Here is a 26,433-nt window from a genome sequence, read left to right on the forward strand (position 1 = left end):
GGGAAACTATATCAGTAATATGATCAATAGATCAGGCAACAATAGGATCATGAAATCAGCCTTTATATCTACCTGCACCATCATGCATTCTCTATTCATAACATCTATTCAGTTACATTCCACTTTTTATTTATCATTTTTGTAACGTATCTTTTATAACATCTATTTGGTACATTTGATTTCTTTTTATTACTGATAAGCCAAAAGCTCATTGACTTGATTTACTTAACTGATGAATCCATCACATCTTATCCTTATTTTTTGGTTTATTTTCCATGAATTTACTGTCTCTCATAAAGCCAGACTGTGGCTTGTTCTGTGCACACATTCAGGGGGTTTACTCCCTGGCATTGGCTACACATCCTATGGGGTAGCACATAGAAGGTAGATTGTTGCAGTTGAATATAGCTCCAGGGCTTTATTAGATCAACTGACTCTTGGATTAAAGGGGAGTTGAAATACACTCCCATGTGCCTCCAAAAATTTCCATTTTTCAAAGAAAAATATTATTTGAACTTTTTTTATTTTTATTTGGACTGCAGATTCTAAACACAGACATACTAAAGAAACACCATTTAATATTCAAAGACAACATAGCTTCCCTCTCTCTCTCCCCGCTATTATGATTTTTCTTCTGTTCATCTTAAGTATCTCATTCTTTATAGCTTTCCTGGGTCACAGTGTATCTATCCTCTCCAGGATATGTTCAGTTTTGTCATGCAGCACATGTGTCAAATGCAACTGCTGCACGAATATTACAACACTAGCATGTTTGAATTCCATAAATGCTGATTTTGATCTTCACTGGGAACCCTAATCTTTTTACATTAATAGAAGTAAACCAAAATTGACATAGTTTATTCAATATTCAGTTATTAAAATGAATTCATAACACAAATTCTAAGAAAGACTATGGCTGATAAACCCATTCTCTGCTTAATTTTCTTTTCAATAATAATATAAACAAAGATAAACCAAATTTGCCAAAGAGTCTCTCTTTCTATGTATATATAACTTAATTCTGCCCTTTTTTCTATTCCAAAAGGTTTCTTTAAAGGCAGTTTTGAGGAAGTAGAAGTTTAATAAGAAATGTGAGCCCCCAGAATTTGTCCTTCAGTGTGGTGATGTATTTTGCGATTTAAATATATAAAACCTAATCTTATTATTCAGATTTGGATGTATAACTGTTTCTGCCAATTCTATTGAAACTTAGAAAAGGAGGGAGGAAAAAAAGACACCAGTTAAAGTTTTGATTAATCTTAAATCATGAAAAATAGCTCACCTCCTCACAATAATGAACTTCCCCAACTTGAGTTGGAGTCCACCTCTGGCTTTCTCATGCAAATATTTCCCCCTTAGTTCAGCTACCTTTTTGTTATTTTATAATGATTATAATTATTTTATAACATTAACATTAAAATTTTATGTTATTTTATAATACCAGTTTACACTAACACAAAATCAAGAAATTATTCCCCACCATATTTGAGGGTAGATATATCTTTCCAAGTTTCTTCCATCTCATCTTAGTTTGGCACAGATAAGAAATAACTCCTTTCAAGTTCTCAGATGACCTATTTGACTTTGCCCTCTAGCTCCCAGTCAAATCTATTCACCTCAAAAAGAGTTAGCCACCTAACTCAGGGCATAAAAAGGCAGCATTCTTCTAGGCTGCCAATTAATTGGCAGTGTTGAGCTCTTCCTAGTGGACTTCACATGCTGCTAAATGTTTTATGACTCTCAAATTATGAACAATTGGCAGGATTTGTACAGAGATCGTCATGTAAAAACTTTTCCTTTATAGCCTAAATCTTCTTTTTCTGGGACAACAAAAAATTAATTTATCCTTAAAAATCAAAAAAGGGTCTAGAACTTTCCCCCTGATTAGGTGGGTCCCACAGGGACTTTCTTTGCTCATTCTGCTTTTGGAATCTGTGATCATTCATGGTAGAATAAACTGGAAATAATTTTTCCACAGTTGGTTAATGTCATGCTTTTCAGCTTGTTCAAATCTTAAATTGCATTATCTACCTTGTTTTTTTAAATCATCTAAACATTTTTTGGGGGGAAGAGAGATATATACTGAAGTCCTTATCATGACATAGCTACCACTGATTTCAGTGAAAATTTTGCCTGATTAAGAACAACATAAAAACGGTCTTTGAGGTTAGTAGAGCTGTTCATGAAATTGTTTTTCTCACCAAAAATTTCTATGAAAATGAGAAAAATATTTGTTGTCAATTTTTTTATGGAAAATGTTGACCTTTTGGCAAGAAAACAAAATAAAATGAACCAAAAAATCAGCCAATATCTTTCAGGTGAAAACTAACATCAAATTTGGAAACGCCTTACAAAATCGAATGGGAATTGTAGTTAAAATGCCTAATGCCCCTCTTCTCCTGTGTGGGCCAGGCTTTCTGGCCAGACTGTATCTCCTGTAAGAACAAAAGAATAGCCATACTGAGTCAGATCAATGGTCTATCTAGCCCAGTATCCTGTCTTCCAAACGTGGCCAGTGGAAGGCACTTTAGGAGGGAATGAACAAAACAGACAATCAGTGAGTGATCCATCCCTGCTTGCCCACTCCCATCTTCTGGCAGTCAGAGGTTAGGAACAAAAAGTTGCATCCCTAACCATCTTGGTTAATAGCCATTGATGGACCTATACTCCAGAAACTTATCTAATTACTTTTTAATCCCATTTTGGCCTTCACAATATCCCCTGACAATGAGTTCCATGGGTTGACTATGCATTGTGTGAAGAAGTACTTCCTTTTGTTTGTTTGAAACCTGCTGCCTATTAATTTCATTGGGTGACCCTGGTTCTTGTGTTATGTGAAGGTAAATGACACTTCCTTATTCACTTTCTCCATGCCATTGATGATTTTATAGACCTGTATCATTACCCGCCCCCCAGCTTTGTCTTTTCTTTTCCAAGTTGAACAATCCCAGTCTTTTTGCTCTCTCATTAGGGTAGTTGTTCATACCCCTAACCATTTTTCTTGCCCTCCTCTGTAACTTTTGCAATTCTAATATATCTTTTATGAGATGAAGCGACAAGAACTGAATGCAGTATTCAAGGTGTGGGCATACCTTGGATTTATATAGTGGCATTATGATATTTTCTGTCTTTTAATATATCCCCTTCCTAATGGCTCCTAATATTGCTAGCTTTTTTGACTGCAACTGCACACTGAGTAGATTTTTGCAGAGAACTATCCACAATAAATCCAAGATCTCTTTCTTGAGCGGTAACATTAATTTAGATCTCATCATTTTACATGTATAGTTGGGATTATGTTTTCCAATGTGCATTCCTTTGCAATTGTCAATGTTGAATTTCATCTGTCATTTTGTTGCCCAGTCACCTAGTTTTGTGAAATCCCTTTGTAACTGTTTGCATACTGCTTTAGACTTAACTATCAATCATTTGTAATTTTCCCACTCATTGTTTACTCTTTTTTCCCACATCATTTATGATTATGTATTGGTCCCAGTACAGATCTGTGGGGGATACCACTATTTATTTCTCTCTATTCTGAAAACTAACTATTTATTCCTACCTCTTGTTTCCTGTCTTTTAACCAGTTACCAATCCATGAGATCTTCCCTCTTATCCCATGACTGATTACTTTATTTAAGAGCCTTGATGTGGGATCTTGTCAAAGGTTTTGCGAAAGTCCAAGTACACTATATCCATTGAATCACCCTTATCCATGTTTGCTGACCTCCTCAAAGCATAGGTGCTGGAACTAGTGGTGCAAAGTGCTGCTGCACCTCCTGGCTTGAAATAGTTTCCATTATATACAGTTTGGTTCAATGTCTCTCAACACCCACACTATAAAAATTGTTCCAGCATCCCTTCCTCAAAGAATTCTAAGAGATGGGTGAGGCATGATTTCCTTTTACAAAAGCTGTGTTGAGTCTTCCCCCATCATATTGTGTACATCTATGTGTCAGGTAATTCTGTTCTTTACTATAGTTTCAATCAATTTGACTGGTACTGAAGTTAGGCTTACCAGTCTGTAATTGCCAGGATCATCTCTGGAACCTTTTTGAAAAATTGGTGTCACATTAGCTATCCTCCAGTCATCTGGTACAGAAACTGATTTAAATGATAGGTTGCATACAATAGTCAATAGTTGTGCAATTTCATACTTGAGTTCCTTCAGAAGTCTTGGGTGAATACCATCTGGTTCTAGTGACTTATTATTCTATTGACACTTCAAACTGGAATAGTTCCTCAGATTTATCACCTAAAAAGAATGGCTCAGATGTGGGAATCTCCCTCTACAGTGAAAATTGATGCAAAGAATTCATTTAACTTCTCAGCACTAGATTTATCTTCCTTGAGTGCTCCTTTAGCACCTCAATTGTCCAGTGGCCCCACTGATTGTTTGGCAGGCTTCCTGTTTCTGATGTACTTAAAAAAAATTGCTGTTAGTGTTTGAGTCTTTTGGTAGTTGCTCTTCCCATTCTTTTTTGGCTTGCTTAATTATACTTTACATACTGCCTCATGGTCTCCCCTTTTGTATGGCCAACATGGGGCATCCCGGGAGATGTAATGCAACTGGAGAAATTTGTCCCTAAAAAAGAGTGGGGACACCTGGCATCCAAATTTCAGCTCCCATAAGGCCCCATAGCTGCATTTCTGAATCACAGTTTTTCAGTTTTTGGCTGAAAACCAAAAGTGTTTCTGTTATCAGGTGGTTTTTTTTTTTTTCTTTTATGAAAAGTCAAAAATTTATGCAGAAAACAGACACTTTTGTGAACATTTCATTTAGTCAAAAAAATTTCAGTGGAAAAATCTTGCCCACCCCTATTTAAAAAGTATGGCCCCTATGTATTAATTGGTTTTTCCACCTTAGCAATTCCCTCTTGTAATGTTTTCCCTCCAGCTGCTCAAATGATACGTTATCTGTTATTCACTATTCACACAATGTTACTCTCTTGTTTTAAAAATTTCAGTGCTGCAATCGGTGAGCAACACATGCCATGTGACATAGGTATACATGACATTGAGACACTATGATTGATGTGGACTATATTTGCAAATGACCCAAAATCTAAAAATAAGTTGTCCAAACTACTCAGCAAGTTTGTGGGAGTAACAAAAACATTCACAAAACATGAATAGATTTATGAACAATTTGTTAAACAAAAAACGGGAAGTGGTATCAGGAAGGAGTTTGGTTGGGAGTTAAAGGCAACAGGCGCAACTCTCTCTACTTTGCAGTGTTAATTGAATCAGTTTCTTCCTTAAAATGTTGTGTAGTGTGTTCCTGTTGTGTACTGTGTTCCTTTGTGCTGTTAAATGGCTCATCCAAAAAGTGGTTGCACTTTTGAGGTGGGTAAAGCAATCCCTGCATAACAGTTTAAGTGAATGGATGAAAGGTGCTGTAAAATTGCTATTATTGTTGCCAGTAGGCTTTCTAGATACCCGCAGATATCTTGGTTGTTATATGTAAAGGCCACTAGCGTGTTTAGTATTTCACTCTAGGCTCATTTGTCTCTTATTTTCTCTTATTGTTTTTATATCTCATCAGGACATTTGCTAAGACCATATTAGTGTTACATCCTTTGCAATATCCAGGGAAACATTCAAATGAGCAACACTCTACTCTTTTTGGTTTTCATTATAACGCTAGCGATAATAAATTCATTTGGGATTCATGTTAATATGCTGCATCAGTATTTTAACTGATAAAGGGCTGCAGGTTTCAGTCCTCTGTCTCAGATGTGTCTCAGAAGATCTGAGCTTTCTGCTTGTTCCCTATGTCCCTTATTCCCTAGACTGGCAGTGGACAAGATTGCAGACTTTTACCATTACAGTGTCACCATTACTGCTCAAATTAAACATCTGCCTTAGGTTCCTTTTTTTCAAATTAAGCATTTGTGATATCTGTGCTTGTTTATTAATGTGAATGTTATATAACTGCATTCTGTACCTCACTGTGTTCCAGCAGAGATCCAACCAAACCTCTAAGGGAATAAGTAGATCGCTGAATTGGTTAATCATTAAATCACATCTCTTCTACTGCTTTACTTTCACAAAAGCTTTACAAACCCTGCTAACCAATCCCTAAAGAAAACAGATGGAGTACACTGCATACTTTTACACCAAGCAGCATTTGCTTCACAGCATCTGAATGTGAAATAGCTAGCTTTTAAAATATATGTACTGGCTTGATTATAAAAAAAAGGATAGCATTAAAAACTGTCTCTAAGGCTTTAATGTTTGCTTTCAGTCTATATTAAGTCCTGACTCCCAAATGGGTTAATCTTACATCTTGAGAATCGCACTCCTGGACACTTTGATTTGCTTCCTTTGTTGAGGCAACATGATGGGTCTCCTTATCTGCTGAGGCACTTTTCTGAAGGTAGGAAAGAAAGAAGAAAATGAAAAAAATAAAAAAAAGTAAATACAGACGCAATCTGTAGACAGAATACACCTGAAAATCAGAATTGCAAACAGAATGTAATAAATTTACTGTAAATCATCAATTACTCATCAATTACTCTCTACTTTGTATTTTCAGGGCATTTTCTTCTTGCAAAGCATTTTGATACATGTGATTACTTATGTATAAATCAATAGTAATCAAGATTTCCTCTCAGAAGACTAAAACATGAACATTATTTTATTTAATTATAAACTTTGCCTTGGATAGCACTTCCTTTGCATTACTGTGCAATAAAGCACAAATTATCCTAGATTCTCTTCTGCACCCCAGATACAGTCAAAACCCAAGGCAGGGAAGGGAAAGGAAAAGGAATGTCAGTAATCTAAACCTATCTGAATCTTGTGGTATATTTAAGCCAGGCTAGCTCATTGGCATAAATTAGAACATCTTAAGAACTGCCTTATCTTATTCCAACTGATTATGATCTATGGGATCTTATAAAGTTATGAATTGGGGTAGTGCAAACATGCTCTTCTCTATGCCCACAATATGTCCCTTGCAGTCCAAAACCAGGGTGTTTGTGTGTTGGGGGCAGTTGATATATAAGCTCGCTACACCACTGTACACCAGCTGAAAGTTCTCTTACACTGGAAAAGTTCTCAGTTGGCCATTTGGAGCCAACGCTTTGTGCCACTTCAGTGGAGGAATGAAACTGGATGTTATTTTGATACAGAATCTATATCATGGTTACATGATATAGATACATATCAGCACTATGCTGTTGTTGTTTACATGTAATAGTGATGATAATTCCAGGTTCCTTCAGCCCTAACAAGCACTACGGTACAGAGTGACATGGCTGGACTCCATATTAAAATATGCATGTAGGATATTTTAAATGTATGCACCATTAAATTAGAAGATTTCATCCTCAGACCAATGGCAGATACTCTGTTAATACAGTATAAATAAAATTCATGCCATGCTGAAAAATAAAATGCAACATAAACTGCTATTGTGGTACAATTGCAACACAATTTAATGATGAATTTCAGTGGATCATTATCACAGCCTAGTCATTATCAGCTATACAGGAGTATCTGTTCTGAAAGCACTAAACCCATGATTGTAGTCAAAATTTCTACAGTAATTTTTATTGTTCTTCTATTTCTATCAGAAATTCTTTAGGGTCTGATCCAAAGCACACTGAAGTTAATCGGAAGACTTCAGCTGACATCAGTGGAATTTGGATCAGGCCTTAGGTGCCTCAAAAATGCAATATCCTTGATCCACTGGAAAAAAAGAATTGATGACTCATTCCAGTGTGCATGACTATACTGGAGTATGTTCTCAGAGAATAAATCCTGCAATAAATTTCAAAATCAGTATTTATGAACCTTATTGATTTTGGTATGAGTTTTAAGTCATGAAAGCTTAGCATCTGCATTTTGGTGAGTACTTTCAGATGCTGTTGGGCTGCTGTATAGTCCTGGCTGATATATTGAAACAAGTGAATCTTTCATTTTGTCCAAAAATTCACAACAATTCAGCTGGGAAGAGGCAACCAAATCACTAATTTTGGTGACCTTCAATGACCAGTTCTGAAAGGCTGCGCCATCTTCCTTGTGTCAGTTACCTCCCTCTTATACCAATGTTTTAGAAATTTCCAGATTTGATAGAGAGCTGAAGAGAAGAAATGGGTAGATTATTGCCTACAAAAGAGTATTTTTCTTTAATAACAGGAGGAGCTCTTCAGTGAGAAGGTTTCAGTTTTATGGAGGCTGATAAATAGCAGACAAGCTATAGTCAGGACGACAGCTGGTAATATGGTCTTACTAGCACATGACATCAAAGCAATCTTCACTCCCCTGGTATTTATAGCACTATGTGGAGGTGGGCCAAAGTTGAAAATGGTTCCCAGAGTATGACACGCACATTACAAACCTCTGAGCAAGAGAAAGATGAGTATTTATTTGAAAATAGACAAAAATTTCTAGTTATGTGATCTGGGGAATCAGTTTGGTGAAATAACGAATTTTCTTTATAACAATTGAGCTATTTGATTAAATAATCTACTATCTAAATCATGAGGGGTAATAGTACAGTTTTGTAAACTTGAAATTCCACCTATCCTATTGGTGTTTTCTTGTTCCACGCAGTAAATATCATTGAATAACACTAACACTTGAATGATGAGACCCTTCCCCTTCCTGTAAAGCAACTGACATATTATGGTTCAATACATCAAATTCATCAATACAAATACATGTCACTTTATGTTTTTTGTCTCTTTCTCCCCAGAACCTCATGGACAAACATACACAGCCTAAATGCTCTTGAGGGAGGGGCTATTATAATCTGTTTGGTGTCACCATTATTTCTTTACTGCCTAATACCACTACTTCATTATGGCAATTGAATTCCTATCTTGTAATCTCTTTTGACATTGAAATGTAGTTGAACTCTTTATTTGATTATGCTGCTATTCAAGTGCTTCTTCCTCTTCTTCTCACAAGACTTGCTGGGCCTGATTGTGCAGCTGTTACATCGGTAAGCACTTACATGAGAAGTCCCACTGACATTGTTGGGACTATTTGCCTTAATGGTCCCATGTTGCCCACCAACAAGAATAAATGTTCAACTTCTGGCCATTTCTTTTCCCTCATATACAACCCCGATTTCTCTTCTCTCAGTTTAAGCTTTACAATGTGTGACAGGGCCAGACCTGATGGCTATAGGAGAGTGTTGGAGGATATATATATTAGCCCCAGGATCAACAAATCCTTGTTCCCTGGGTGATTCAGCTGGGGTTACTCCAGGGCAATTAGGCCAATTAGGCCAGATGAGGCCATTTAAGGAGCTTGCCCTAACAGTTAAAAGCCTCCCTGTCAGGCAGATAGGGGCAGTTGAGAGGAAGAGCAGAGTGGAGTGGCTACAGAACTTGGAGCAACTGCAGTTGCTACCACAACACAAAAGGTACAGGAGTTAAGGAGAAGCCCGTCTGGGCAGGGCCAAAGGGCCAAAGGAGGCACAGAGGCCTGAAGGAGGATCTGGCTGCTCGGACATCTGAGGGCTTGTCTACACTTACCTCCGAGATTCGGTGGCAGTTGACTAGAGTTACGCAAGCCACGCAAAAAACTGCATAACTCCCGTTGACTTCTCTGCTTCTGTTTTGCGCGCCGTCTTCACTTCACTGTGCGGTTCCCGTCGACGCAGCGCTACGCCACTTGAGAAGGTGGTCTTAATACATCAATTTCTGGATTGACTGAGCGGGTCTTCACTGACCACTCAGTCGATCCAGAAAAGTTGATCTGACGGCGGCGACTTTGCCGCCGTCAGTGTAGCCATAGCCTGAGTAACAGAATTGAGGTGGGGTGACCTCATCCAAACAGGGGAGGATCACAGACAGACCCATGGCGAGGAGAGGGGGAACCCTTGCCCTGGTTCCATGAAGCGGACCACGAGCAGTGGGGCTAAGGACTGGCGACTCAGGGAAGGTAGTAGCTCTCACGGACTAAGCAGTTTGAGGCTACTCCTCATGGGGTCCCTTGGTCAGGGCCCAGGGTAGAGGGAGGGAGTGGGCCCCCCTACTCCCACCCAGCCATATCACCAGCATAGCTGAAAAGAGCACAGGACCTGTGGAGGGGCAGAACAGGCCTCCCTCGCCACAAGTGGCAGTGAAATAATCTGTATTCTGAGAAGTAATTTAAGTTAAAGGCCTTTATGTAGACTTAACAAGGGACTTCTGTAGGACTTTGATCTCAAACAAGTGTGCAAATTTTATAATATCCAAGAGAAAGCAAGTAGCCATATAATTTTATAAAAATCAACGGTCTCATCTACATAGTAACGTCTGTGAAGTTTACCAGCGTGCTGGATATCAAACCCATGGCTATGCCCTGAAACATATAGACTACTTTAGATGCAAATACCACTGGCATTTGTCCAGGGACATATTTTTATCCTTAGAAGCATCAAAGGCCAAGACTAGAAACATTTTAAAAAACATTTTCAGGAATTGCTTAAAACCCTGAGAATATTCCCACTCAATGTCAAGTTTTGCTCCATCTGACGCCAGCCTCAAAGGGAGTTTTAGTCCGCTCCCTGACTATGGCTTAGTTAGGACACCATAAGGATAGATGAAGAGCCAGAAAGATGGTGTGTAACAGAACTTCATGAAAATAAATCAACTAATACCTGGTCTGGTCCTAGACATTGCAGGGTTCTGTGCAAACTCAAAGGAATACCTCAGACCTGCTTTCATCAATGTACTTCAAGGAGATTTTTTTAGTTTCTTGGGACACAGGTGCTTCTCTGTGTGGGAAGGGTTGGTAACTGGTCAAGGAGCTGTGTATTTGTAACACTTGTCATGGGGGATGAGGATAGTTGGAAGCTGGAATAGAGTTGTCAGTGCTTTTTCTGGGCCAGCTGCAAAATGTGAGACATCCAGAAATCTCTCATCCCCATAACCTGTGGCATTTGTCACATCCCCCTCCCTGCAAACACAAGGCTCTGACTGTCTACTTGTACACTATATACATGCATAGGGCAAGTGCTCCCCACATGTTTTGGGGATGGGGGAGCATTAGTTAAAAATTCTTGGCCTGACAGAGCCTTGCATCCTTTCTGGGCAGCTAACAATTGAAATTCTCATGACTGCTTTCTGTTTTGTATTCTATTCTTTTCTGCCCAAAATGTGAAGTGACATAGATATATATTTTCACACCATTTTGGAAGTTATCAAAACTAGTTATGGGCCTCTTAATAGCTTGAGACAAAGACAAAAGACAGTCCCCTACTGAAAACCACAGAGAAGTCTGTTCAACCTTTTTGCAAATATTGGCAGTGTAAAGCAAATCTTTGAGTCAGTGTGACTTCAAAAGCTTATGCATAAGAAATAATTAAAATGAGAAAATATTAAATGAGAAGCCCAGACTCTGGTAATAATGAAACAAGCTACTGTTCCCTAGGTCTGATGGTCACCATCATACATACAAGTACAGCCCATCTAGCAAGGAGCCCTGCAACCTTTTGTATACTATACCGACCAGGTCAATCACTGAAGATCTGGAATAATTGTCTCTTGTTCTGAGGAAGTGAGCTGAAGCCCACGAAAGCTTATGCCTACTGAAATTAAATTTGTTTGTCTTTAAAGTGCTACAGAACTCTCATTGTTTTTGCTGTCTCTTGTAAGTGAGAGGGAGTTCAGTTTTCATCCCTATTCAAACCTTGTTCTCTCTGGTCTAATAAATTCATGTATATTTGTATACTTCATATAGTCATAGGATCCTAGATCACTTTATGAACAATGTGCCAAATCCTTTTATATTCAGTCTTTCAGGAGGCAAAACTCCCACTGAGAATTTTACCTTTGTAAGGTATGATCTACAACTAATGATTCCAGAATTTGGCTTTTTATAGTTTTAGTGCTACTGAAATTCAAGCATCTCTGGGGTGGAACGTGGCTGCTACTTGGTACACTTATGCTACACAAAAGCAGAGAAAGGAACATTTCATCCAGGGACACCAGGAGAAACCCTTATTACTATGAAAACTGCCAGCTGACCATTAACATCAATGGAGAAAAGACAACACTTTCCTTTCCTTATTTCCTTCTACTTCAGGTCTCAAGTGAATTAATACCAGTTGTAATGGTAGTTCTGGAATATGAACACTTCTCATCTTGGAAATGAAAAAAAAAAAAAGTCACAAATCCCCAGAACATCCATCAGATATTATTAATTGTTGGCTTCCAACAATTGAGCTGGAGGTGAAAGTCTCCATATCCAGTTATCAATCCCCGGAGACATCCTTTCTGCCTGAAATTTTGGTGAGAAAAGTTAAAATTGTTATATGACTGATAACAGAGCAAGAAATTGTACACACACACCCACACACACACACACACACACACATCACTTTTGAAACATATTCTTGTAACATACTTGTGACTACATCATAATGGTTCCCTGTGGTATACAATAGGCCATTAATGTTTCTGTGTTTTCTTTGCTACTGTGTTCCTTTCTCTTTTAAATCTCTACTGTAGTTCTAAGAAATAAAAATAAAGGCACATTCATAATAAGCCCTATTGGCAAAAGCTAGACAAGAGCTCTTTCATTTCAGACATTGTTTGTAGTGTGTGGTTTTATTATTGTTTTGTTTTTAGACTGTATAACTCTTCAGCCTAAAATAATTCTCCTTAACCAAATCAGTTGTTAATAGTGTAAAACAGCCATAATGGTGGGAACAATCTGTTACTTGTAACAACCTTTCTAATAGAGATCCAACAAAGCATTTACCAGGTACTGCTAAGATCTCCACTTACCCATACTGTGCTCAAAGTTACTATATTAAAGATAGCTCAATACTTAAAGACAGAAACTGGACATGATACTCATTACTGCTTTAATCTACAAACATAGGGAAAAGACTGATGTGGCTAGATTACATGGAAGAACAGCATTATTTTGCTCTTGGGAATTTACAAGATAAATGTACTTAATTTTTAAGAAATAACATAAAAGATCAGGCTAAGAACATAAAAGAGGGAGAAAAAGTCATGTCTCATTCTGTCTTGAACTCATCCCTTTCATACTTAGTACTACACTTCATATGATACTTCATTAGAAGCTTAAGAAAAACTGACGCACATATTTTCTAAGGGCTAGACATAATTGTAAAGGGTGAGACACCGATGATGACATTTTTCTCTTGGTTTTATATGTTCAGCAAGACTCTTTAGGTGCATGTTGTTTATGTGCATAGCAGCACTTTGTTCTCAATCCTTTTGACCCTTAGAGTAGGATCCTTCTCTTCAGGGCTCTCTGCTCAAGAGCGATCATCTGCCCAGAGTCCTTCATCCTGAGGGCTCCCCTTCTTGCAGTGTTCCACTCTTCCAGGCCTTCCTGCTTGGGAATCCTTCCCTTGCTCAGAAGGACCCACCATCCCACAACAATCCTCTTGTTTCTGGACTTGGCTTTCTCTGACCAACCTGGATCTTCCCCTTTGCCTGAGGCCATTCTCGGATCCTTCCACTCATCAGGAGTCCCAGCTTTGCTCAGTTCTCTCCAAAGACACTTCCACCAACTCTTCTCCTTGATGTTTCTCTCTCCTCAGTGTCTCAGGCAGCTCTCACCTGCCCGTTCCTGACTCTCTCAGGTTCTGACACACCAAGTTTTAACTCACCCATTGTCCCCCATGCGGGACCCCTCTCAAGCCTAATTGGGGTGGGGTCTCAAATGACCAGTCACTGGCTTCTTCCCTCTTAAAGGGCCAGTACCACATTATGGGAAATAAAACAGAGGTGTCACAAACAGTTTGAATGATGTATTACAAATATATCTGGTCCAACAAACACTGAACGACAATCATCCATTCCATTAACTTTGTTTCAGAGTGGCCTTTCTGAGACGACTTAATTAAAGCTTTTGATACAGTCTCCCACAGTATTCTTATCAGCAAGTTAAAGAAACATGGGTTGGATGAATGGACTATAAAATGGATAGAGAGCTGGCTAGATCATCGGGCTCAAAGGGTAGTGATCAATGGCTCGATGTCTAGCTGGCAGCCGGTAACAAGTGGAGTTCCCCAGGGGTGAGTCCTGGGGCTGGTTTTGTTCAACATCTTCATTAATGATCTAGAGGATGGGGTAGATTGCACCCTCAGCAAGTTTGCAGATAACACTAAGCTGGGGGGAGTGGTAGATACCATGGAAGGTAGGAATAGGATACAGAGTGACCTAGACAAATTGGAGGATTGGGCCGAAAGAAATCTGATGAGGTTCAACAAGGACAAATGCAGAGTCCTGCATTTAGGATGGAAGAATCCCATCCACAGCTACAAACTGGGGACTGTCGAGCTAGGCAGCAGTTCTGCAGAAAAGGACCTGGGAGTTACAGTGGATAAACAGCTGGATATGAGTCAGCAGTGTGCCCTGGTTGCCAAGAAGGCTAATAGCATATTGGGCTGCATTAGTAGGAGCATTGCCAGCAGATCACGGGAAGTGATTATTCTCCTCTATTCGGCATTGGTGAGGCCGCATTTGGAGTATTGTGTCCAGTTTGGGGGCCCCCACTATAAAAAGGATGTGGAGAAGTTGGAGAGAGTCCCGTGGAGGGCAACAAATATGATTAGGGGGCTGGAGCACAAGACTTATGAGGAGAGACGGCGGGAACTAGACTTGTTTAGTCTGCAAAAGAGAAGAATGGGGGGGGGGATTTGATAGCAGCCTTTAACTCCCTGAAAGGGGGTTCCAGGGAGGATGGAGCTAGGCTGTTCTCAATGGTAGTAGATTACAGAACTAGGAACAATAGTCTCAAGTTGCAGTGGGGGAGGTCTAGGTTGGACATTAGGAAAAACTTTTTCACTAGGAGGGTGGTAAAGCACTGGAATGGGTTACCTAGGGAGGTGGGGGAATCTCCATCTTTAGAGGCTTTTAAGCTGCGGCTTGACAAAGCCCTGGCTGGGATGATATAGCTGAAGTTAGTCCTGCTTTGCGCAGGGGGTTGGACTAGATGACCTCCTGAGATACCTTCCAACTCTAATATTCTATGATTATAAAAGTACTGGATAGCCTTTTGTCTATACATTTACTAAATAGTTGATGAGCATTTATAATTCTTATTTAATTATTGTGAAATCATTTCAAATGTAAAGTTTAAATTTTCTGACCTGTACCTTATCACTAGGTCTCTTGTATAAAGCTTATTAAACAATATTGTTACACTAATGATAATTTGAGAAGTTTGAAATAAAACAGAGTAAATTATATTGGACACAAAAGACATTTTTAATCATTTGAAAAGTAAAACATGGACTATCTGGAACAGGTGGTGAAGATACTGAAGATACTGGAGTCAGTTTATAAGGCATTTGATGGGCTGCTATGGGAAATTAAGTACCAAAAAGGATCTAATAAATCACACAGTCTCAGTTGGTTCCAAAAATAAATATCCGCATGAGTACAAATTATATTTAAAGGATAATGTTAATGGCAGAGAAGTATATGAAGCAATAAATAGCTTTTGTGGGTGATTAAATGTCAAAGCTCTATTCACTGTAAAATCCACTTACTACCGGGGCATACCACTGCCATGGATATTATTCCTACGAAATGACAAGACAAAAGAAAATTCAATAAACCAAGACATAAAAAAGAGATATATGGTACCATACTATAAGATGACCCTTCAGGTGAGGGAAAATGAGATTCTATAGCTATTCAAAGAACACTTATAAAATAGTTCACACTAAGTGTAATGTTGCTGATGTTCACTATCTACACTGTAGCACTTGGTATTTTGAAGTTTGCATATTGACTATCAAAACATTAGGTCTGAAGTGTACTGGGTTAATGATCTTGGTCATCAAAGGTCATAACAGGCAAATGTTTCCATTTTGTTTCATGGGAAAACAATCTCATCATCATATAATAAATCACAGAGTGAAGACGGCTTTATCAGAATAAGAGAAAGTAAAGGGTACAGTTTTCCCCATATTGTTTCTCCGACTCAAACTGCAAGGGGAAACAACTAGCACAGAGCTAAACTGTCCCTAATCTTTTCTCCCCCATCCTTCCAATTTATTAAGTTACTTGGTATGTCTAGATTTGAATGACATTGCAAGCTCTATGGAGCATGGATTGTATCTTCCAGTTGGCTTGTACAATACCTGGCTACTATATTTTAATACATAATAATGGGGTAGATTTTCAGTGGCACAAAGGGCAGTTAGGAAACCATCTCCTGTTGACTTTCATCTATATAAGGTCATTTTCAGTGAGAGTTGGGTGCCTAAGGCAGACCAGATTTATAGAACGGAGGAGTCTATTCTGAGAAGAAGTGAATCTAACAAGGACTTGTGGATCATAGTGGATAATCAGCTGAATATGAACTCCCAATGCAACATTGTGGCAAAAAGGACTACTGAGATCCTGGGATGCATATATCTTGTGTAGGAGTAGAATATATTACTTCTTTATTTGGAACTGTTGCAAATACTACTGGAGTGTCTAATTCCTGTGTTCACAAGTCAAGAATAGTATTGAAAAATTGGAGAGGGTTTGGAAAACAGCCACAAAAATGATTAAATGATTGGAAAACATCCCTTACAAGGAAAGAGTCAAGAAGCTCAATATCGTTTGTTTGCATCCAGTTTACCAAGCAATGCAGATTGCTCTGTATTAGTGTCCTCTCTTCTTCATTATTTACCACTCCCCCAATTTTTTAATCATCTGCATACTTTATCAGTGATGCTTTTAAGTTTTCATCAGGTCATTGATAAAAATGTTAAATAGTTTAGGGCCAACAACAGATCCTTGTGAGACACTGCTCAACAAGGATTCCCCATTTACAGTTACATTTTGAGATTAAGGGGTCATTACCCACCTGTGGAGCTGCAATGTGTTAATAAATGGCTCTTCAGTCTAGAAAAACATAGAAGGATTAATGGCTGGAAGTGGAAGCTAAACAAATTTAGACTAGAAAAAAAAGTTGTACATTTTGAACAGTGAAAGTAATTAACCAGTGGAACAACCTACCCAGTGTTGTGGAAATTTTTTAATTAAGATTGGACATTTTTTCTAAAAGTTATGCTCTAGTTTAAACAGGAATTAATTCATGGAAGCCCTATGGCTTGTGTTATACAGGTGATCAGACTTGATAATTACAATGGCCCCTTCTGGTTTATACTCTATGAATCCATGTATGTTTTTATGCCTTTGAGAACCTCTCTCAATAATAACAGCAGAAACAAAAAGTACTAGGAATATTGCAAGATGATTGTGGATGATTCACAAACAAGCAGAGCTACCAAATTCATAAAATAAACTATTCACTATGATTGATTTGCTCCGCTGTAACACTGTACATACCTCACAGAGCCTATACAGTGATCACAAGGGAAAGTTGTACACTAGTCAGCCCTTCAGATTCACCAAATAGAAATGAGGTGATATTATAAAGCATGGTGAACAAAGGAATAGTCACCTTTGTCAACTCTGTGAAGGGAATGCAAACCCTGACAATAAAATATTATTACCATGGAAACTTTTTAATGAGCCTTCACAAATTACTGTGTAATAATCTGCAACTCTCAGCTCTAAACACATTTGATTAAAACAGCAAGTTTGTTTTAACTCCTACTAATTCAGTGTAGCAATTTTATAGTCTTAGTATTTCTGCTGTTATTCTCACTCTGTTACTATAAACTTGTGTGTCTGAAAAAGAGAAAAGAAACACATAAGTAGTACTTTAAACTTCATTAAAGAATAGGGGACAGAGATTATTCCTGCCTTTCTTCTCTCTAATGCCCTGAATCCTTCTCCCCCACTCAAAAAAACAAACAAAATATACCTGAATATAAGTCAAGGCGCAATGGTCCTAAGAGCTCCCATTCTGGCTCAGATTGAATTGATTTCTCTTTCTGGTGGATACGAGAGTGGGGAGGAGAAAAAGGTTTGAGTCCACCTTGTATTATGACATTTTTTGACATAGCAGACCAGAACAATAACACGATACCACCACAACAAATAGCTCTGAAATTTAAGGGTCATTGAACACTGTGAACTTTCCAAATGCTTCCCTATTACTAAAACACCTGTGCTCATTAATTTTATGCTAATCCAATGCAAAATGCAGCAATGAGCATCGAGTCTACATAATATATCATTTATAACCTGTGGCAGGTTAACCTATTGTTTGCCTGCTTTACTGCAATAAAGGGACAATTCAAAGTGAATTTAAATGACTTTTTGTATACTGCTCATAAAGTCCACAAAAGCCACCAATTCTTCCTTTGCTTAGTAATGCCAAGGCTTGTCATTTTTGCATTCAGGTAGCATATTTAAAAGGAAATGACACTGATATAAGTCCAAGATAACATTAAAATAAATGTTAGAAATCACAGAAGATAAAAATGCGCTGGGAGGAAATTTCACAGGTTAATATACAATATAAGCTTTGAACATAGTCACTGTCAATGTGCCACAGCTGTATTTCATATAAGAGGACAGTGACAATGGCAGAGTAATTGGTTTATAATAAGGCTGTCACGAGATTAAAAAAAATAATTTTGATTTATCACACAATTGAAAAAATTAATCGTGCAGTTAAACAATAGAATACCATTTATTTAAGTATTTTGGAAGTTTTCTACATTTTTAAAAATATATATTTAAATTACAACACAATACAAAGTGTACAGTACACACTTTATATTTATTTTTATTACAAATATTTGCATTATAAAAAAGAAACAAAATAAATAGTATTTCAATTCACCTTCTACAAGTCTGTAGTGCAATCTCTATCATGAAAGCTTCACTTAACAAATGTAGAATTATGTAAAAAATAAAAATAAAACATAAAAAAAATAAAAATAAAAAATAAAACAATGTACAACTTTAGAGCCCAAATGTCCACTCAGTCCTACTTCTTGTTCAGCCAAGCGCTAAGACAAACAAGTTTGTTTACAGTTATGGGAGATAATGCTGCAGGCTTCTTGTTTATAATCACCTGAAAGTGAGAACAGGCATTCACATGGCACTGTTGTAGCTGGCGTTGCAAGGTATTTACTTGCCAGATATGCTAAACATTCATATACCCCTTCATGCTTCGACCACCATTCGAGAGGACATGTTTCCATGCTGATGACAGGCTCTGTCTGATAATGATCTAAAGCAATGCAGACTGACTCATTCATTTTCATCATCTGATCAGATGTCACCAACAGAAAGTTGATTTTCTTTTTTGGTAGTTTGGGTTCTGTAGTTTCTGCATCAGTGTTGCTTTTCTAACACTTTTTCTAACACTTTTGACAGCTTGTTCGACATCTCATCTTTCTCATATTTTGGGAGATGCTTCATATTCTTAACCTTGGTTTGAGTGTTGTAGCTATCTTTAGAAATGTCACATTGGTACCTTCTTTGCGTTTGTCAAATCTGTGTTAAGAGTGTTCTTAAATTGAACAACATGTGCTGAGTCATCATCCGAGACTGCCATAACACGAACTATATGGCAGAATGCTGGTAAAACCACAGAGCAAAGGACACACAATTCTCATCCAATGAGTTCAGGCATAAATTTAATCAACGCATTTGTTTTTAATGAGAATCATCGACATGAAAGCATGTCCTCTAGAATGGTGGCAAAAGAGTGAAGGGACATATGAATGTTTAGCATATCTGACATGTAATTACTTTGCAAGGTTGGCTACAAGAGTGCCATGCAAATGCCTATTCTCACTTTCAGGTGACCTTGTAAATAAGAAGCAGGCAGCATTATTCCTGTAACTGTAAACAAACTTGTTTGTCATAGCGCTTGGCTGAACAGGAAGTAGGACTGAGTGGACTTGTAGGCTGTAAAGATTTACATTGATTTGTTTTAGTGCAGGTATGTAACAAAAAATTTACATTTGTAAATCGCACTTGCACAATAAAGAGATTGTACTACAGCACAGGTACCTGCATGAGGTGAATTGAAAAATACTATTTCTTTTGTTCTTCCTTTTTACAGTGCAAATATTTGTAATAAAAATAATATCAAGTGAGCACTATTCACAACAATTACTGTATTGTAATTGAAATCAATATTTAAAAATGTAGAAAAACATCCAAAAATCTTTATAATAAATTTAAATTGTATGATATTATTGCTTAACGGTGCAATTAAATCTGCAATTAATCGCAATTTAATTTTTTTAATTGAGTTAACTCAAAACAAATTAATCATTTGAATTAACTGCAATTAATTGACAGCCCTAGTTTATATGATTATTTGTGGGGATTTTGACTGTATCTGAGTAGATGTTCCCAAGAGCTTTTGTCTCTTAGTGTTTTAGTTGACATGTGGAGTGAAGAACTATGTACTTTGAAAAATACATATCTTTTTTAATGTGTATACCAGTACATAAAAGCTTGTATCTAAAAGAACAACGGCAAAATTAGCCAGATGGTTAAAAAAGTTCCATTAACTTGTTCTTCAGTCATGGGTCTGGCTTTTGTTTCTGTTGAATTTTTAAGGGGAGGGAAATGTTCTGCTATCATGTAATTGTATTTCTTTAAAGTCAATTTAGCTAAAGATTCAAACACTTTCCTAAGGACAGCATCATCTGTGATGATAAGATGTAGAGTGAAGCGTGAGCTGCATGGACTTTAAAGGTTTTGAGGACTCTTTACTGCCATGGGAAGGGAATCTGTAAATCCTTCTTGGAAAGCTGTTGATTCCACGTTCTTGGCTCGGTCCTGCAAAGTGCTAACCACCAGAACTCCCATTAATATCATTGTAGTTGAAGGTGCTCAGCACCTTACAGAAACGGTCAGTACTTTGCACAATTGAGCCCTTTGCTCCTATTTCTAATCCTCAAATTCCCACAGTTAATGCAACCTTCATAATGCTGAGAGCTCCCTTGAGTCTCACTTCATGTTCCATCAGGGATCGAGTGAAATGATAATGCGTATGTAGCATTTCCACTGCACGTGTTCAGTACCTGAATTTGGATCTATTTGAGTAGCAATGCATTGCAACTAGGCCACCGAGGTGTTTCTAAAATTGCACTGTAGACATTCAAAAGTATTGCCTATTAGGTTATCAAGATTTGCAGTAATGCATAACTCTCAGATGAGAAATGAATCCTTTAATGCTCTGTTCCTACATGGAGATGCTTATATGTTGTAGGACATATTTAAGCGTGTACAAATATTGTTGCTAACCTCCCTGCCATACACTTAATTTCCCCAAACCAACATTACCAAGATAAAAAAGAAAAGTTAATAACTTCTGAAGGGCTCAGGAAAGGTATTATATTTATTATCAGAAGGCTCTCTACAGAATATTTCATTCTGTCTATAAATCTCATTAGATTTGTCACCAAGCATGTCAGTTTCTGAGTTGATTTACTGCTCTGCTAAGGGACTTATTATTAGACTTGTGACATTCATGTCATTAGAGTTTAAGTTCTGTTGGTATTTTCATTTTAAATGCTTATTTTCAAGTTTTATAATTCAGCTGTAAAAGTTTGCTGCGTGATTAAATTTGAAACACAAGGTCTTGCTTCAGAAACAATTTGTGTGGCTGCCTTCTTAAGTTTTAGGGGTAGAACAAAGAGTTTGCTAATACTTTTCATATTTCTAAATTAATAAAAGGATATATTTTGTAAAATAAGAATTGCATGCTACTTTTTCAGAATGTGCCTGATCCAACTTCCATTGACATCAGTGTTTCTCTAATGACTGATGTTTCTCTAATGTTTCTGAGGTTTATGAGGTCTCCAGATTCCTTTTTTTAAATGTATATTTCTTAGATATAAGGAAAGTCCTCTTTATCTGGGCTTGGCTGCTGGGGTCTGCTATGATTGTCTAGCACCAAATTCTATGATGCCTTTAACATTTATTTTGGAATAAAGTAAGACAGTCTTTAAAGGCATTTTTCCTGAAAACATTTAGATTCTCTGTCCCCTAAAAACAAAAAAAGAATGAAAGCAAAAGAGAGCAACTATGCACGTGTACCTAGGGCAAACCTTAGATCAGCCTGGGTTTCTTATATCAGAATGGGTTTGAAAACAAATATTTCTCCTGGGGCAGGTTTTTTAAAAGGTTAATTTCTCAAAAGACTGCAAAACTTTTTCAATCTTGCTGTTAATATGTGAGGAATTTTTTTCATTAGTAATGACTTATTTGTTTTGCAACAGTTTCCAAAGGCCCCCCACTCAGAATTGGGACCCCACAAGCTCTTTGGGGTAGGGATTATCTTTTTATTCTGTATCTGTCCAGAATCTAGCACAGTAAGGTCCAAGTCCATGACTATGGCTCCCACACATTATGGTAATACAAATAATAAGTTAACAACTAATAATTATATTGGGTTCTGAACAAACACATATAGGGAGACTCTTTCCCTGGCCCAAAATAACTTAAAAGTTGCTTTACTTTTACATAGGAAAAAATACCCAGCTATTTGGCTTCAGGGAATCTCTTTATTAGTTGAATTCTTATCTTTCCTTGCATGTTCTGCAAGATGCAGCAGTCAGTGCCAGCTCCACCCACTTTGCCCTCCACAGATCAAAAACTTATAGGGACACGTAGCCTCATCAGTCCCTTCCACTCCCAGGACACATATGGAGTGGGGCTCTCCACAGAATTTCCCAAAGGACTGGCCCTTCAAGAAGGCCCCGACATCCGCCAGGAAGGAGACTCATCAGCAAAATCTGCTAGAAGCACCAGGAACCAGAATCAGGGGGGATTAGCTGAGCTCCACCCAGCCTTTGAGGAGTCAGTAACTTTGGTGGGTACTCAGCTCTGGAACTCCCCGCCTCCTAGCAGCAGCAGGGGGCAGGACTGTTGCAATCTCAGAATGCCTGATAATGACAACAGTTCCAAGTTCTGTGAGCTGTTCTGGGCCTTTTAGCTGGGGGAGGTTTTGGCAAGGGGGTGGGAACTGAGCAGGGGGAAGGAAGGGGCAGGTCTCAGCAGCATCTACACAGCCTTGGACCACAGTGATAGCAGAATATATGCACCATAATTGATCAGTATTTTTCTGCCCTTTTGCATCATCACCTGCAAGAATCTACCCCCTGTTCCCGAATAAGGGCAGCAGACAGAGTGGACGACCTTTTAGGGTCTCAAGGGGCTCTCAGCCACACATGGAGGAGGTGACCCAGAAAGGAGGGGTTAGGGAGGTTTATAGAGTGAGCAGTGGGTGTGGGCAAAAGGGGGACACTGGCTGAGGGAGCTTTGTAGGGTGGGGCCTTAATGGACATGTCAATTAGACATCTGCGGCAGGCCCATGCCCGCTAACTCGAGCTCGCGTGGCTCAGGCTGAGGGGTGTGGACATCTGGGTTTTGGCTGCAGCCAAGCTCTGGGACCCTCCCACCTTACAGGGTCCTAGAGCCCAGGCTCCAACCAGAGTTTGAACATGTGCACCTCAATTAAAGCGTTACGAGCCCGAGTCGGCTGGCCCAGGCCAGAGGCGGGTTTTTAATTGCAGTGTGGACACTGAAGCCACATACGCAGTCACTTCTGAGATGTTGATCAGATATATTGGAAACAAAATCATAGTGCTAAGTAGGGCATAGCCTGCGTAGAAGCAGGGGAACAACTAGCCAAATAAATAAAAGAACTGGCATTAATATCAGGGTCACTTTGTGCAGAGGGATGTGATAAGTGAACATGATGGGTCGCACTCGGCTAGGAAATATTTAAAATTATAATAAAAATATTAGGGCTGTTGAACAATTAAAAAATAATCACAATCGCAAGATTTAAAAAATAGTTGCAATTAATCAGTTTTAATCTCATTGTTAAACAATAACAGAATATCAATTTAAATTTATTATGAATATATTTGGATGTTTTTCTACATTTTCAAATATATTGATTTCAATTACAATACAGAATACGAAGCATACAGTGCTCACTTTGTTTTTTTATTACAGATATTTGCACTGTAAAAAGATCAATCTAAAAGTTGGAGCATGAAGGGTCGTATAAATGTTTAGCATATTGGACATGTAAGTATCTTGCAATGCTGACTGCAACAGTGCCATGCGAATGCCTGTTCTCACTTTCAGGTGACAACGTAAATAAGAAGCAGGCAGCATTATTTTTCATAAATGTAAACAAACTTGTTTGTCTTAACGATTGGCTGAACAAGAAGTAGGACCAAGTGGGCCTGTAGGCTCAAGTTTTACATTATTTTGTTTTTGAGGGCAATTACGTTAAAATATATAAATAATTCTACATTTGTAAATTGCACTTTCATAATAAAGATATTGCACTACAGTAGTTGCATAAGTTGAATTGAAGAATATTATTTCTTTTGTTTATCTTTTATAGTGCAAATATTGATATTTGATTTCTGTGTTGTAATTGAAATCAATATATTTGAAAATGTAGAAAAATATCCAAAAATATTTATAATATATTTAAATTGGTATTCTATTATTGTTTAACCTTGCGATTAAAACTGCATTTAATCCCAACTATTTTTTAAATTCAAGTTAATTTGTTTTACGTGAATCGCTGAGTTAACTGTGATTAATTGGAGCCATCAAGTGCAGTGTTAGTTTACGTATCCAAATCCTACTATCTCCATCCTCCCTCCTTCAGCCTTTTCCCTCCTATTTGCTACTTTCATTTGTCAAATCTTAGGTTGCAAGCTTTTCAGGGCGAGGCGTACGTGTATGTGTTTGATAATACTTGGCACAATAAAATTATTATTAATAATGCCACCAAGCTTTTGTATAATACTTTCATCAGTAGGTCTCAGAGTATTTTATATTTTACATATGGGGGAAACCATGGCATGGAGAGGAGAAGAAACTTGCCCAAGCTCATTCAGCTGATCAGTGGATGAGCTGAGAATAGAACACTGATCCAGTGTTCTACCTAATAGATAACACATCCTCCAACGGGCCCCTTATCTTGAGTAGGGTCTGTGGGTACTGTAAGAGCAATAGCAAACATTATTAATGATTTTGTAAGGCACTGAAGTTGTTTCATCTTTAAATCAGAGCTATACCCTTTCCCCAGAAAGTAGTCCTTTAGGCCCTGATCCTGTATAGACTTATGCTCATATTCACACTTCACTTTGTCTTCAGTGGGACTAACCATATACTTAAAATTTAATCATAGGAGTAAGCCTTTACAGATGAGAATCTTAGAGAAGTCTCAGAAGTCACTTCTGAATCCCCGGTCAGTTATAAATTATGTAGGTTGCTTTTTGTGTATAGGTGGCAAAGTTTTATAGATATGTTATTCAAGAAAAAGTAAACAGACCTAAAATACGAACAGAAATTCCATCACACAAACTTTTTGCACAGCAGTGGTGCCAGTAAATATAGTTAATCTATAAGAGCAACATCCACAGGGCTGTTACAGACTACCATGTATATCATGTTCCAAGATTTCTACCAGGTCAGTAATCCACATTCCATTAAGCCCCTAATGATGTGTTAATATGCACTTTTCAAAGTATCCACGATAGCCAATCTCTGTAGTAAATAATGTATTCATTTAAATCCCAAAATAGATAAATAGTTAAGGTGCATCTTTAAATGTCTGCAAAATAATGATTTAGGTTTGCTTGCTGTTCTTTGAGGTCTCCGATCAGCATGTATGTAGTTCCACACCATATGCACAGCAAGTGCCTATGCAAACAGGATAATATAACGATGAAGGGTAATCTTGACTTTAAGGTTGATTGTTTTGGGCAATTGTGTAATAACTTTTCCACCCTTTAAACATCATTTCTACGTGGGTTAGTAACCTTGTTTTTTCTCTAGTTCAAATGATGTACTGTGCTAATTTGCTAATATTCCATCAAAAGAGAGAGAATTAAATAAGGCAGCAAAGTAGCTTTAATATTGCCACATTGTGACAGTTTTATGTGACACTATTAAAGCTAAGGTACTTTGTGAATATGCATCAGAAGTTTCTGGGACAGTTTGTTAAAAGTAGCATAGCGCCAATGACTTCACCGGAACAATATTTATTTATTCCATCTCAGGAAATGAAGTAGGTCTTTTTAAGTATTTGTTTAGACCCAAATGTGATTATGTTGTCAGCTGCCATGTCACCACTCCCAATACTCCCTTCCTGCACACATACACAAAGGCCCTATAGTGGCCACCTTTTAGAGGAGCAGATTGCACCGTCCTTTAGGTGATTCTGGAAAGGGATTGTGCTCATACTTCCTCCTGAGGCAATGAGACTCCACTTTGTCCCCATCTGGTGCCTAAATGACACAATTTGGTCCCAAGGTACAATATACGACATTTACTCAAAGTCCCTTCTATACATTTTTTCTGGCAGTCTTGGCGAAATTAGAGATTCTTCTGCACATTTTTATTATAAGATTATATTATAACACTACTTATTATCATAATTCTGGTGTCTTTGCCAACATTTCCTCTAAGTAAAACAGGCTCTAATAGTTTTGGATACATATATCGTACTGTTGAGTGCAGAGAGGGCATGCTTTTTGCCTACACTGTCCATTAGAAGTCACTATCGTGATTCATTACTCTTCAAAGA

General features: G+C 37.9%; 1 protein-coding gene across 4 annotated transcripts in view; it reads right to left on the reverse strand.

Annotated features, from left to right (window-relative positions):
• Positions 1-26,433, reverse strand: part of LUZP2 (leucine zipper protein 2) — a 299,712-nt gene that overhangs the window by 13,930 nt on the left and 259,349 nt on the right. For 3 of the 4 annotated variants that reach the window (XM_067532095.1, XM_067532096.1, XM_067532094.1), the window contains one exon: positions 6,287-6,373. The exons of the other annotated variant lie outside the window; for it this stretch is intronic. In XM_067532095.1, the coding sequence (XP_067388196.1) occupies positions 6,287-6,373 (87 nt within the window). The remainder of the gene's footprint in view (positions 1-6,286; positions 6,374-26,433) is intronic. 4 annotated transcript variants of the gene reach the window in all.

The sequence above is a fragment of the Emydura macquarii genome, unplaced genomic scaffold (assembly GCF_026122565.2).
Source record: "Emydura macquarii macquarii isolate MOO-44397 ecotype Brisbane River unplaced genomic scaffold, CSIRO-AGI_Emac_v2 contig_3240, whole genome shotgun sequence".
NCBI classification, from domain to species: domain Eukaryota; kingdom Metazoa; phylum Chordata; order Testudines; family Chelidae; genus Emydura; species Emydura macquarii.